The following is a 13,912-nucleotide window of genomic DNA, read 5'->3' as shown; positions in this document are numbered from 1 at the left end:
GAGTATATACCGTGTGTGTCTTTCTGCTTCTGGGACAGCTCACTCAGGATGATCCTTTCCAGTTCCCACCATTTACCTGCAAATTTCATGATTTCTTTATTTTTCATTGCTGAGGAATATTCCATTGTGTAGATGTACCACAATTTCTGCATCCATTCTTCAGTTGAGGGGCATCTGGGCTGTTTCCAGCTTCTGGCTATTACAAATAAAGCTGCTACAGACATGGTTGAGCAAATGGGGAACAGTGGGGGCCTTGAGCTTTAGGTTTTAGTTTTAAGTTCCCTCAAAGAGCAGGTGAGAAATGACAAGTTCTGGGGCATGTCCACAAAACAAGATATAACAGAAGCCTCTCCTGGAGTCCAAAGAGGCCAGACTCTCTTTCATGGGCACCGGAAGCTGATGGAGGTGAGAAGCAGTAGAAGGGTTCTCCCACCGAAGGGAAGTCTGGGAGACTTAGTAGGAATCACAACTGAAAATCTAAACTATTGACTGCCCATGAAGAGGCTTTGCATTCTGAACGCTACTACCTGGCTGCTTTCGAGGACAGGAATGCCCTGTGTTCCCGGAAGCTGCAAATGAATGTATTCTGATGAACCTACCTCATTCTCGGCTTCAAAGAGTACTCACCAATACCAAGGAAAATAAGCCAGCCATAGTCAAAACTAACACACAAGGAAACATAACTCTACATTCTAGAAAAAGACCACGAAAAGTTCATACAATAGAATTGTCAGACAGTGTAATGTACATGTTCAATACATTTACTGAAAATTAAATAGTAAATATAAATTTGAAATGACAATCAGTGCTTAAGAAACTACAAAATGACAAAGCGGTTTAAAAAAATTAAAAAGTATATCCTCTAGTAATCTCTAGTAATAGTTATTGAAGTTTAAAACTCAGGGGCTAGCTAGGTTTATCCTCAATTCAGCTCAGCCAAAGACGGGGTTAACATATTAAAGATATTCCCTGAACAGCAGTTGTCTCCCTAGCCAGAGACTGTCAAATAAAATTGCTCACTATATCACAGACCTGTCACAGTTTCTACTATTATTTCTCTCTAATTCTTTAGGAAATTGCTGAGCTCCCACAGTGTACTGGACTCTTGGCATAGTCACAATTCCAAAACTGAGTGTGCCCTCAGTGAAAGAAGAAAGGCTTATAAGTAAGAGACACAGAAGTAAGAGTGGAGAGCTACCATGGAAAGAACTTATATCTCCCTCTAACACATCCTTCTTTAGACTGGATTCTGATTGTTATATAAGCATATTTACTGGCGGAACGCAAAAGCACTCTGCAGTTTAAAATGTGTATTAGATGAAGTGGCAATAAACAGTAGAGTTATATCTGAGTATCATAAGTTGCCTCAACACTTGAGTCAGATCTACCCATTTAAAAGGATGGTCCTGTCTTTTCTGAGACTGACATTCAACCAAGGACGGTGTATGGATATAACCTAGAACCTCTGCTCAGATGTAGCCTGTGGTAGCTCAGTAACCAATTGGTTTCCCATAGTGAGGGGAACAAGGACTATTTCTAACAGGAACTCAATGACTGGCTCTTTGGCCTCCCCACCCCCCAAGGGAGGAGCAGTCCTGTTAGGCCACAGAGGAGAGCTTTGCAGCCAGTCCTGAAGCTACCTGATAAAACAGGATCAGATGAATGGGGAGGAGGTCCCCCCTATCAGTGGACTTGGCAAGGGGCACGGTGGAGAGGAGGGAGGAAGGGAGGGACTGGGAGGGAATGAGGGATCGGGACACGGCTGGGGTACAGAGTTAATAAAATGTAACTGATAAGAAAAAAATAAAAGTAAAAAAAATAAAAGGATGGTCCTTAAATGAAATGGCTGTCTATACTAGACTTAATGATACTTTGATGTGTTTCTTCCACAAATGGAATTATTTAAGTGGCTTGTTTATGTTTTTATCACCATCCTCCTAAAGTCATTCCTGCATAATGCCCTTCCTTTCAGAGATAAATATCCTTGGATCCCAGCTCATCACAGTCTGAGGATCTTCCAGACTTTTTTTCCAAAAGCCATTCTCACATCAAATGCTGTGACTTCTGAATGTGTGTATGTGTTTGTTGCAGACTGCTGCCAAGCTAAAGAACAGTATATAGAACAATTCAAAGACACACTGAACACTTCAGTGGCCAAGTCGATTGCTGGATTTTTTGCAGAGCCAATTCAAGTGGGTATACAAACTGAGTATCTCTCCAAATGTCCCATTATCACAGTTTTGACTCCAATTTAATTAAGCACTCAATTCTGTGTTCCTTGTCTTATTCAATTCATTGGTCCCCTTTTTTTAAAAGTTGCTTTTCTGTTGGCCTTCAAAACTACGTCTCTTTCTTTCCCACACTGAACAGATGATGAGATAAGTAGGTGAAGCTACTGAATTCCTAAAGTCCTCAGGAAAAGAAACCCTTTGATTTTTAACTGTTAAACTCATACTGTCTAGGAAAGCTCATCTTTAATTCATCAAGCCTCCTTGTTTTTAACCTCAGGAAAAAGAAGAGTCACATCTCTTCCCCCTCTAGGCATGGTACAAAAGTCCAGGTTGGAACAATTCTACATGCTGCTCATTCAGCTGATAGCACTGATGTCATGGTGATGAGGAGAACAATCTAGTCTCGATAGCACTAGGCCAGGGCTCCCCCGCCGACACTGACATCTCCCTGATCTGATCTTTTACAGGGTGTGAATGGTGTCGTCCAGTACCCGAAGAAGTTTCTGAAGGAAGCCTTTGCATTGGTTCGAGAGAGGGGAGGTGTGTGCATTGCAGATGAAGTGAGTGGCGCAATCAGTGAGTGAATTAGTGAAGTGGGAGGAGGCCAGATAAAGAAAGAGATTTCTTCAAGCCCTCTTTGGTATTTCAGGCAGAAAGCAAGTGCGTGAACTCTGGGGTATGACCATAAACTAAAGAAGCCTCAGCTGGTTTGATACAAAGTTAGTTAGATTAACAAATGCAACAGAACTTGAGCATCTAAACTGTTTTCCATTTAAAAAGTTGCCAGCTGGTCCAGGTGACACTCCTCCTACCCAGCCTACTTTTATTCTTGTCATTATTTTCATTATTCCTTGTTCTGAGAATTGTTGCCAGACACTCATCAAGCCATAGAAGAAATTTAACCTCATAGTCTAGTGTTCATCTTGATTTTTGCCAAAGTGATGTCAGATAGATGGCTTTTAAAGAATAAGTAAATGAGTAAAAATCCGGCCTCTAATTAAAAGATTGCCACCACTGTGGACAAGGCTCGCACAAACTTGCAAAGTAGCAGAGTGGAGGCAGCTCAGCTGAAATAAGTGCACAGTAGCCATGAGGGAACTAATCTGAAGGAACTAACACTGGCCAGCACTGTAGGCTCCAGCTGGTGTATTTAGAATTATACCTTGGATTGTCATATAGCAAATAAAGTGATGTTTTATCTGACTAGAATAACTCTAGAGAGAAAAAAAAAAAAACACAGAGGATAGTGCCCAAGCCACAGAAGTCGTCCCACCTCAGCCCGTCACGATCACACAAACAGGGGGTTTAACCGCCAATGACAAATGGGAAACCTGTGTGTGTCACACTTGTCCCAGTCTTACTTGCCTTTATGGACTATTTTCCCCAACTAAAATGTCCTCACAGTTCAACCTGGGCTGCCCTATCATTGATGGGGCAGAAATTTTGCCATTTCAAGCACTACTTGTGTGTGCTTGAAATGTATGCCTCGAGAAAGAGGATTAAACCTTGGCCTTGGAATCCACACACAGCAATGCTTTCACAATTAGATTAATTAGAAGGAAGGTAGGCTGAATTCAAAGAAAATCACTACTTTAGAATTTTCCAAGAGATGTGGTTTTGTGACCATCTCTTGTTTTTCTCCCACCGCCCCCAATTTCAGGGCTTTCAAGGACATAACACGGGACAAGTTTAAGGTGTAGGGAGCTATTAACTAGTAGCAGGATAATAACAGACAGAAAGCTGATTAATCGGCTTGTTCAACAGCCCATTGCTAGGATGTGAAGACTTGGGGTTCCGTGCCAGGTCTGTCAGACTCCCACAAATCAGATCTTCTGCTGTATTGGTCTCTGTTACCTAAGAATAACTCCTGGAATCAGATCCTCTCCTCTACTGGTCACTGTCACCTAAGAACAACCAGGAACCTTATTGCAGCAACCTGGCGTAAGGGTCAATGAGAAGAAAGTCTTTGAAATAAAATTAATTCTAACAAGCATCTAAGATTGGGCTTCAGGTGTCTATCCCAGTTTGCCAAGTATGTATATGTAGAGAGAGGCAGGCATATAAAGAAACAAAGATCAGAAAAGGCTCTGGTCTGGAGATGTTCATGACATCTTCCTGTCATGATTCCTTTGCGCCTACAAACACTAAGACTCTAACTCAGAAAAAAAAAAAAAAAAAAAAAAAAAAAAAGAATCTAACTCAGGGAAGGGTGTAATGAAAGAGGGTCCCTGCCTTTAGGCTCATATATTGATAATAAGAATCTATTGAGATACTCTGGTGGCCACATGCCAAGAATGCTTTGAAAAGCGCCTACAGGGATTTAGGGTGATGAAGGTAGATTTGAAACAAGTCAGTAAGAGTAGGGGCAGTGTGAACAAAGACTATGTTCGACTTTCTTTCTTTTTAATTTTTTTCTTTATTATTCTTATTTACCGCACTTGGCTGGTTCTAGATTAGAGCAGTTATACTCTGAAGTCACTGGCTCAGCTAGGTCCTCCTCATAATGCAGGAAGATAGGAAGACACCATTCCCTCATTGGATGCTAAACATCCAACCCTACTGGACAGGCAGTTACTTTTGCTTCCTCTAGGGAAATCCTGAGCCAGTTTCTCCACTTTTCTCTATGGTTGTCTTGTGCACAGGAGAGACCTAATAAGGAGGGTTAATCATCCCAATGCCTTTTGCATGTGTGATTTATATAACTCTCAAGTGGCTCTGTGCCAAGCTTGCTGATAAGATTATTTCTCTGCAATAGGTTAATTAACAGAGATTCAAAATGCATAAAGAATATTTCCAGAATCTCACAAAGCTAGAAAATGGCTTTTGGTACCTCCAACCTCAGACAAGAGATCTAGGGTTTTGCCCATAAGAGTGCAAGACTAGAGAAGGAGTGAGGAGAGACTAGAGGGAGGTAAAAGAAAGAAAATAAAAGAGACTTAAAAGTTTTTGTGATGGTTTTTAATCTATTTTCAGGTGCAGACAGGATTTGGAAGGCTGGGCTCTCACTTCTGGGGCTTCCAAACACACGATGTACTGCCTGACATCGTCACTATGGCTAAAGGAATTGGGAACGGCTTCCCCATGGCAGCAGTTGTAACCTCTCCAGGTAGAATGTCCAACACTTGATGCAACTGGGCCTCTTGTGCCAGCAATGCTATAAAGCATTGGTTTCAACATGTGTGGGCTAAAGGCAGTAATGGGTACCACATGATTTATTGTCTAAGTGAATGAAAGAAAAAGTTTATCTGCCAAGCCATGGGGCAGATGTAAGAGAGATGGCCATTCCTGTCTTGCTAGAGAGAAGAAAACCTCTTCCATCACAGTAGTTAAAGTCAGGGTTCTACCATACTGAGGAGGGTTAGGAAAATGGGTAACAAAACAAAACCCTGAAACTTCCAAAATAATTTTTTTCTTGAAAGAGACTCTTCCATAGTCACTTGGTCTTCACATGGCATTAACTATACATTCAAGGTCCAGATTTCTCTGACAGATTTCTCCCATCAACAAGTCAACTAAAATAAAATCTCATCTATCCAGAATAGAACAGTCTATGACGATGATTCTCAACCTGTGGGTTTGATCACTTTGAGGGATTCATGTCAGATATCCTATAATTTGTAGGATAAATTTATATGATAAATTTATCTGATACATTTATAGGATATCTATATCATATAATTTATAACAGTAGCAAAATTATAGTTATGAAGTAGCAAAGAGCTAATTTTATGGTTGGTGGTCACCACCTTTAATAAAGGAAATTTATTAAGGGGTCACAATATTAAGAATGTGGAAAAGCAATGATCTATGAAATAAAGGTTAAAATTTAATTTTCTATTGTAGTGAAGCTTTGACCGGTATTATTTCTTGTAAGCCATTGATTATTGAAAAATATTTTATTTACATTTCCCTCCAATGGTCAGCACATTTCTGAGCCATTAAATAATTAAATGCCTTGTGATATCTGTTTGCATTGAATAAGCAAATGTACAAGAAGCATAGTTATACATGGAAATGTGACAATAGAATCCATCACTTTGTATAATCATTAGCATAATTTAGAACCAATAATGTGTGATTGTAGAAAGTGAAGTGCTAAATTGGTCATAAGGGATCATTTTCTCTATACTTCCTTCTTGATCTCAAGAGCAGAAATAAAAGATGTGGTTAATTGAAGATTTTATATAAAGTTCTGCATGTCAAGTTTTAAGGTGCCTTCTAATTCATGTGGCACATTAAAGAAAGTGGTTGTCACTGTCTCGTTAAGTAAATGAGTTGTCTTCTTTATCTACTTGTATTAGTCAGCTCAAGCTGACAAAGCAAGACACCATGGACCAAGTGGCTAAAAGAACAGAAATTTCTCTCCCTTCAGATGAGAAGGCTGTCAAGATCAAAGTGCTGGCAGGGCTCCGTTCTGCTTAGGATTCTTGTCTGGCCTTGCAAATAGTCACCTTCTCATCCTTTCTCCAAATGACCTTCCCTATGTGTGACCACAGAAAAGCAAAGGAGACCACTCTAGAATCTCTTATTGTGAGAGACACTGGGGCCCCAGCTTTGCAATCCGTTTCATTTTACAGACTCAGTCTCCACATATAGTCAGTCTTGGTCCTAGCATTTAAACATATAGATTTTAAGGGAACACATTTCAGCCTGTCACTGTTAGATGAGTGAAGAAGGAGATAAATGGATGTCATTTACAAAATTGAAAGTGAATGTAACCCCAATGTATTGATGAGACGTAATGGGTAAGAACATGTCATTTTAACCACCTTTCTTCCTTTTCCAACCTTAGAAATTGCGAAGTCTTTGGCTAAATGCTTACACCACTTCAACACATTTGGAGGAAGCCCCCTGGCCTGCACCATTGGATCTGCTGTTCTTGAGGTCTGTCATACTCTGCACTCCAACTTCATTGATTGTACTAAGTAACTAGTTCTAAACCACACACTTTATCAGAACTCTATCACATTGCAATGGTAAAGTAGCATTTTTTCATTGACAATTCACCAATTTAAATTTTGTCTCCAGTTAATATTCTTTGTGCCCTCCTTTTAAAGAATGCTTTGGGTGCTTGGAGTTCTGAATGAGAGAGGCAGTATATAACCAACCTGACATGTGTGGGATGTGTAAGAATTGCCCTATTCAGGTGATAACACTGAATTTTTCTTGTTTTCTAGGTGGTATATCATGTAAAAGTTTAACAGCTATTCACCCTTTTAACTTAAATTTTGCCATGTACTACGGATGGTTTTCTTCGTTTTGTTGCCATAAATGAAAGACCTATAAATAAACTAGGTTTTGGCTGATTATAATTCAGCTACTCTGAAAAAAATTATTCTGCCCTTTCACATTCATTTAGCTTTATATGAGCCAAACTTATATTTTTTATTGTTTTATAGAAGCATATTCATGTGCTTTAATCAAATCTACCCTTTTTTCTCTCCCTTTTAATTACTCCCCTATAACCTCCCACTTTTTCTTCTCAACTTCATGTGCTATTTCTTTTTAATTCACTGAGTCTGTTTAGTGATGCCTATATGTGTATAATTGCAGGACCACATACTAGACCATGGGTAGCCTCTTATAGGGCCCACTTTTCTGAAGAAAACTGACTTTCCCTCCTCAAGCAGGCATCAGTTCCCAATGGCTCCTCAAATAGGAGTGGAACTTCTTGAGTTTCTCCTCCATGCATTCTGGAGTGTTCACTGGCTTCATTATGTGCAAGTCTTGTGCATGCAGTCTCAGCCAGTGTGAGTTCTTGTGTACAGTGACACTGTCGTGGCCTGCAAATACTGTTTCACTGCAGACACATGCTCCCTCTGGCTCTTATAGTCTTTTCACCCCCTGTTCTACAGTGACCCCTGAACTTCAGGAGAAGATGTCAGTTAGAAGTGAGCACTCCACAGTCTCTTATTCTGTGGAGCAATTGTAGATGTTGATCGCCATTTACAACAAAAAGAAGCTTCTTTGATGAGGGTTAAAAGATGTCCTTTAAAGTCCCTTGGAGAGAACCAATTATCATTATTGTGCTAAATTACTAATGTACTTAGTAATAAAGTGCCCACATCCTTGTCTTTGTTAGCCCACTATTCTGTAAAAAAATATGTTTTTTATAAAATATTTTAACCAAAATGTACAATGCCTTTTGCTTAAATAAGCATGTTTCCAAAAATACTTTCGGACGGTTTTTTTTTTTTTTTAAGTTGAGTTTATATGAAGAGAAACTTGGCTAGAGTCAGAGATCAGTTCCAACCATTCTGCTGTTTACATGTTGTGCTTCTTATTTTGAACTATGGATATGACTCACCTACTCATGAAATTTAAAAGTATCCGGTAGAAATAAAGAAGCTAAAGCTATTAATACTGATTAAATGCTTTTTTTTTAAAGTATGATTAAGTCATGAGATGTGAACAAGTGGGAAGAAATGTGACATTTACTTTTTTGTTATTGTTGATACTGCCATCTTTTTTCCCCTTTTATTGAAAATAATTTTTTTCTCATATAATAACATCCTGATTATGATTTCCCCTCATTCTACATCTCCCAATTTCTCCCCACCTCCCCTCCCATCTGGTTCCTCCCCATTTCTGTCTCTCATTAGAAAATGCAAAAACTTTAAAAGGATAATAATAAAATCAAATACAATGAAATAAAACAAAAGTTAACACATTGGAATAGAACAAAACAAACAAAGGGAAAGAGCCCAATAAAATGCACAAAGAATAGATATAAACACAAAGACCCACACCTTTGCATTTATATATATATATTTCACCTTCACTTCAACAGGGTTCCCTGAACCTTGAGAGAAGGAAATTGATGGAGACAACCTACATATTGTCTGGCTATGGGTCCCTGTATTTGTTCCCATCTGTCATAAGAGAAAGCTTCTCTGATGATGGCTGAACAAGGCATTGATCTATAAGTATAGCAGAATGTTGTTAGTAGACACCTCATTGCTATTTTTATGCATATATATGACGTATATGTTATAAGTGTATGTATAATATATAATAAAACCTATAAAATATGTAATATATACTATTATACCACCCAGGCATTAAGCATATCTTGCAGGCAGGGCTTCACTGTAGATCAAGGGGTTCATGACTAGCTTATTGTTTACATTACTCCATTGGTAGCACACAGAATGGCTTTCTGTACCAAAGACTCTAGAATGTGGGGTGAAGACTCTAGATAGGTACCAGCTCAACTTCTCCATGTTTAACGAGTTGTGTGGTTGTTATCTTCATCAATGGAGCCTTACTATCAGCTTGTAGAAAGCAAGCTATTGTTTGGCAACAGCCTGAGTTGCATGGGGGATTTCCATGTGTTCCCTTTGGTCATCAACTCAATTAGATGTAAGCTAACCCTGGTACTGGAAGCTTTCTTTGGTGACAAGAATTGTCCAGATGATCTATCTCTATTTTTTTGGCAATTTCATTAAGATTGCCTTCAAATTTGTATATATTTTAGAAAGCTTCTACTGTACTAGGTTTCCATATTACCCCACAAATGGCCCTTAATTTTAACTGTCTCTCCACATCTTCCCTCCCTCATCCTCCTCTTCCCTCTCCTCTCACTTCATCCTCCCATTCCAGTCTACCCCCACCCCCACCTATAGCTATCTATTCTGTTTTCCATTCCTAGAAAGATCTCTCTGCCAGAGAGATCCCCCTCTCCCGGGTCCCTCCCTATATACTACCTTCTGTGGTTCTATGAATTATAGTTTGGTTATCATTGACTTAATAACTATTATCCACATAGAAGCAAATACACACCAGATTTGTCTTTCTGGGTCTGGGTTACCTCACTCAAGATAATATTTTTCTAGTTACATTCATTTGCCTGAAAATTTCATGATGTCATTGTTTTCATCACTGAGTAATACTCCATTATGTAAATATGTCACTTTTTTTTTTTCTGTTGAGGGACATCTAGGTTGTTTCCAATTTTTAGTTGTTGTGAATAGAGCAGCAATGAACATGGTTGTACAAGTGTCTCTGTTATAATGGAACATCCTTTGGGTATCAAGAATGATACAGCTAGATCTTAAGGTAGATTGATTCGCACCTTCCTGAACTCACACTGATTTCCATAGTGACCATACAAGTTTATGCTCCTACCAGCAGTAGAGGAGCAAGAAGTTCCTCTTGCTCCATTTCCAATATGAGCTGTCACTTGTGTTTTTAATCTTAGCTATTCTGACAAGTGTCAGATGGAATTTCAAAGTTTTCATTTGCATTTCTCTGGTGGTGAAGATGCTGAACATTTCTTTAGGTATTTTTCAGGCATTTGAGTTTTCTCTATTAAGAATTCTCTGCTTAGGTCTGTTGCCATTTTTAGTTGGATTATTTGCACTTTTTTTTTGGTATCTGGCTTCTTATGTTCTTTATATATTTTCATATCAGTCATCTGTTAGATGTTGAGTTGGTGAAGATCCCTTCCCATTCTGTAGGCTGCTGCTTTGTCTGGTTGATATGCCCTTTGACGTACCAAAGCTTTTCAGCTTCATGATGTTCTGTTTATTGTCAATCTCAGTGCCTCCATTATTGGTGTTTTGTTCAAAAAGTTGTCCTCTGTGCCAATGTGTTCAAGATTATTCCCCACTTTCTCTTTTATCAAGTTCAGTGTGTCTATCTGGTTTTATGTTTAGGTCTTTGGCAAACTTGGACTTGAGGTTTGTGCAGGGTAATAGGTATGGATCTTTTTAATTCTTCAACATAGAGATGCTCATTAGACCAGCACCATTTGTTGAAGATGTGTATTTCCAGCATGTATTTCTGGCTTCATTATTAAAAGTCAGGTGTCAGTATATGTATGAACTTAAGTGTATGTCTTTAATTCAAATCAGGAATGGAGAGAACTTCAGTAGTTATCATTCAGGATTTTTTTTTTAAGCTATCCTGAGTTTTTTTGTTTGTGTGTTTTTCCATGTAAAGTTGAGAATTGTCTTTCTAGGTCTGTAAAGAATTGTGTTGGAATTTTGATGGTGATTGCATTGAATCTGTAGATTACTTTTGGTAGGATAGCCCTCTTTACTGTTTTTCCTTTTGATCCACAAGCACTGACAATCTTTCCATTTTCTGATATCTTCTTCAATTTCTTTCTTCAAAAACTTGAAGTTTATAATCACACAAGTCTTTCACTTACTTAAGAGTTTAGAGTTACCTCCAACACATTTTGTTTTATTTGAAGCTATTGTAAAAGATGTTGTTTGTCTGATTTCTTTCTCAATCCATTTGTCAGTTAGCTATAGGAAGGCTACTAATAGAGATCTGCCTTCCTGAGTGTGGGGATTATAGGCATGCCCACCACACCTGGCTAAATCACACAATACTTATTCACTAAGCATTGTTTTTCATGACTGCATGCCAATGTTCAGAAAAACCTGAAAATTGAACTTCCATGTTATGGAATAAATGTTCCTGACATTTCTTGTATTCTAGCTTGCCTCTATAGGTGGGCAGGTTCAGAGAAATCCTCTTTTCCAAGATCGTTTCATTCCTTACAGCAGATTTCCACATGGTCCGTGGTCTGTACACACCAGGCTTTATTCTAGGTCTTACTTTTCTAGTTAAATTACTATAAAGAGGACCACGGGCATTTATCTCTCTGAGCTTCTCAGTCAAACCTCCAACTTTTGCCCTGAAAACTATTTAGTGCTGTCTCCCAACAGGTGATCAAAGAAGAAAATCTACAGAAAAATAGTCAAGACGTTGGCACCTATATGCTACAGAAGTTTGCTGAGCTGAGGGATGAATTTGACATCGTTGGGGATGTTCGAGGCAAAGGCCTTATGATGGGGATAGAGTTGGTTCAAGACAAGGTAACCATCTGCTGCTGCCTGGGTGGCTGCCTGAGGCCAGTAGTTGATAATGTAGGAAACTGACATGCTGGAGCTCACACTATGAATAGCTGTTACTTACTGTACATAATACACTACCGGGGTCCATAGGCAAGGTAGGAAACCTGAATGGAAGCAAGCTCAGTGCACTGAAAGAAGCCCTCATCTACCTCTGAGGCTGATCCATGAGCAGGATCTAAATCTAAAATGCCAGACTTACTGATGATATCTCCTATCATGTTCTGTGAAGGAAACTAGAGAGACTAGAGAGTGCAAAGGCACCTAAGACTTTTTAAGGAGATTGGAAGAGTTCCCAAGACAGCTACTTAAGGATCATTTTTTAAAAAAATACTGATGCTAAATCTTTCCAAAAAATAAAAATAAAGTTCTACATTGTCTAATCATAAGACCCATATTTTTGTAGTATGAAAGAGTTTCAGATAATGCAGGTACACTTGGGACTAAAATAAATAAACTGGAGGTAAATATTTGTGCTCATAGACTGAGAGTGAAGGGACACACGCAAATGATGCAAGCTCCAGGCCAATGTCACCAAGGTAGCATGCCTGAGCCCTAAGTAAGGGACCAATCTAGAGACTGGTCCTCTTTGCTTCCAAGAACTTACTTTTCCTGGCCCTGAAGGATGGAGTCTTAGAAGAGCAAATCCCACAAACATGGAGGATTGCTTGACTCTACACAGCTCAATGGCCGTGCCTTGAACACCTTCAGTTCCATGTGCCCTTGTGGCAACTTCTGAGCCACTTTTTGGACTTCCGAATGAACTCTGGTCAAGCAGAGCATTGCAAAGAGTCGAAGAGGATTTCAACACCAACAAAATAGATCCCAAATTCAGCTTGTAATGGATCGACCTGCCCACCCCCATCCAGGGTAACCATTAGCAGGGCCAGGGTTCACTTGCCACCTGCATGAAATTTCACTTTGTCTTTGGGAATTTGGGGATGAAGTAAAATAAAAGCAAATAAGCAACCACTTTAATCACCATCACTACCACCACCCTCAAAAACCAAAGCCCTCTGGTTCAGCAAGCAACTAACAGCATTGTTTAACTAAAGAAACAGGGATTGCATGCATTTTGTGTTCCTGGAGTTTTGTCTGGGCACCCTGCCTTGGGAAATAATTCTTCTAACTTTTCTTTTTCTTTCTTTCTTTTCTTTCTTTCTTTCTTTCTTTCTTTCTTTCTTTCTTTCTTCCTTCCTTCCTTCCTTCCTTCCTTCCTTTCTTTCTTTCTTTCTTTTCTTTCTTTCTTTCTTTCTTTCTTTTTTTATTATTTAGTTTGATTTTCCAAGACAGGGCTTCTCTGTATAACCTTGGCTTTCCTTGAACCCAAAGGGATCTGCCTATCTCTGCCTCCCTAAGTGCTGGGATTACAGGCATGTGCCACCCTGCCTAACCAAGTAGAAAACTTTTTTTTAAATATATTCACAGATGAGCCGCCAACCTCTTCCTAAAACAGAGCTCAATCAAATCCATGAGGATTGCAAAGACATGGGGCTCCTAGTAGGCAGAGGCGGCCTTTTTGCTCAGGTAAGACAATGCTTGCCTGTTAAATAGGGTCTCTCTGGTGTTACACTATGGTAGGGCACCCAGTTGTCCTTCCTCTGCATTATGATAATGCTTGGGAATAGTTAAAAGAAAAGGACAAGACATGGCTTCTGGCCACTAGAGGGTGATGTGGTTAAGTGATTCAGTTTTTTGTTTTGTTTTGTTTTTTATTTTTTGTTTTTGTTTTTGGTAGGCAAAAGAGAGATATAGAGAGGCCACACAAACTAGCTAGACAATCCACTCGTGCAACGTATACATTTTACATATATA

At 39.2% G+C, this 13,912-nt stretch overlaps 1 protein-coding gene across 3 annotated transcripts in view; it reads left to right on the top strand.

The window, feature by feature from the left end:
• Positions 1-13,912, top strand: part of Agxt2 (alanine--glyoxylate aminotransferase 2) — a 43,594-nt gene that overhangs the window by 23,462 nt on the left and 6,220 nt on the right. For 2 of the 3 annotated variants that reach the window (XM_055601057.1, XM_055601056.1), the window contains exons 8-13: positions 2,092-2,192; positions 2,699-2,791; positions 5,205-5,337; positions 7,024-7,115; positions 11,912-12,061; positions 13,526-13,624. In XM_055601057.1, the coding sequence (XP_055457032.1) occupies positions 2,092-2,192; positions 2,699-2,791; positions 5,205-5,337; positions 7,024-7,115; positions 11,912-12,061; positions 13,526-13,624 (668 nt within the window). Of the gene's footprint in view, positions 1-2,091; positions 2,193-2,698; positions 2,792-5,204; positions 5,338-7,023; positions 7,116-11,911; positions 12,062-12,779; positions 12,968-13,525; positions 13,625-13,912 lie in introns of those variants that run through there. The other variant, XR_008719440.1, reaches the window with a different exon arrangement.

Source organism: Psammomys obesus, unplaced genomic scaffold (genome assembly GCF_907164565.1).
Source record: "Psammomys obesus unplaced genomic scaffold, mPsaObe1.curated_primary_1811, whole genome shotgun sequence".
Taxonomy (NCBI): Eukaryota; Metazoa; Chordata; class Mammalia; order Rodentia; family Muridae; genus Psammomys; species Psammomys obesus.
This window is presented reverse-complemented; position numbering and strand designations above follow the sequence as displayed.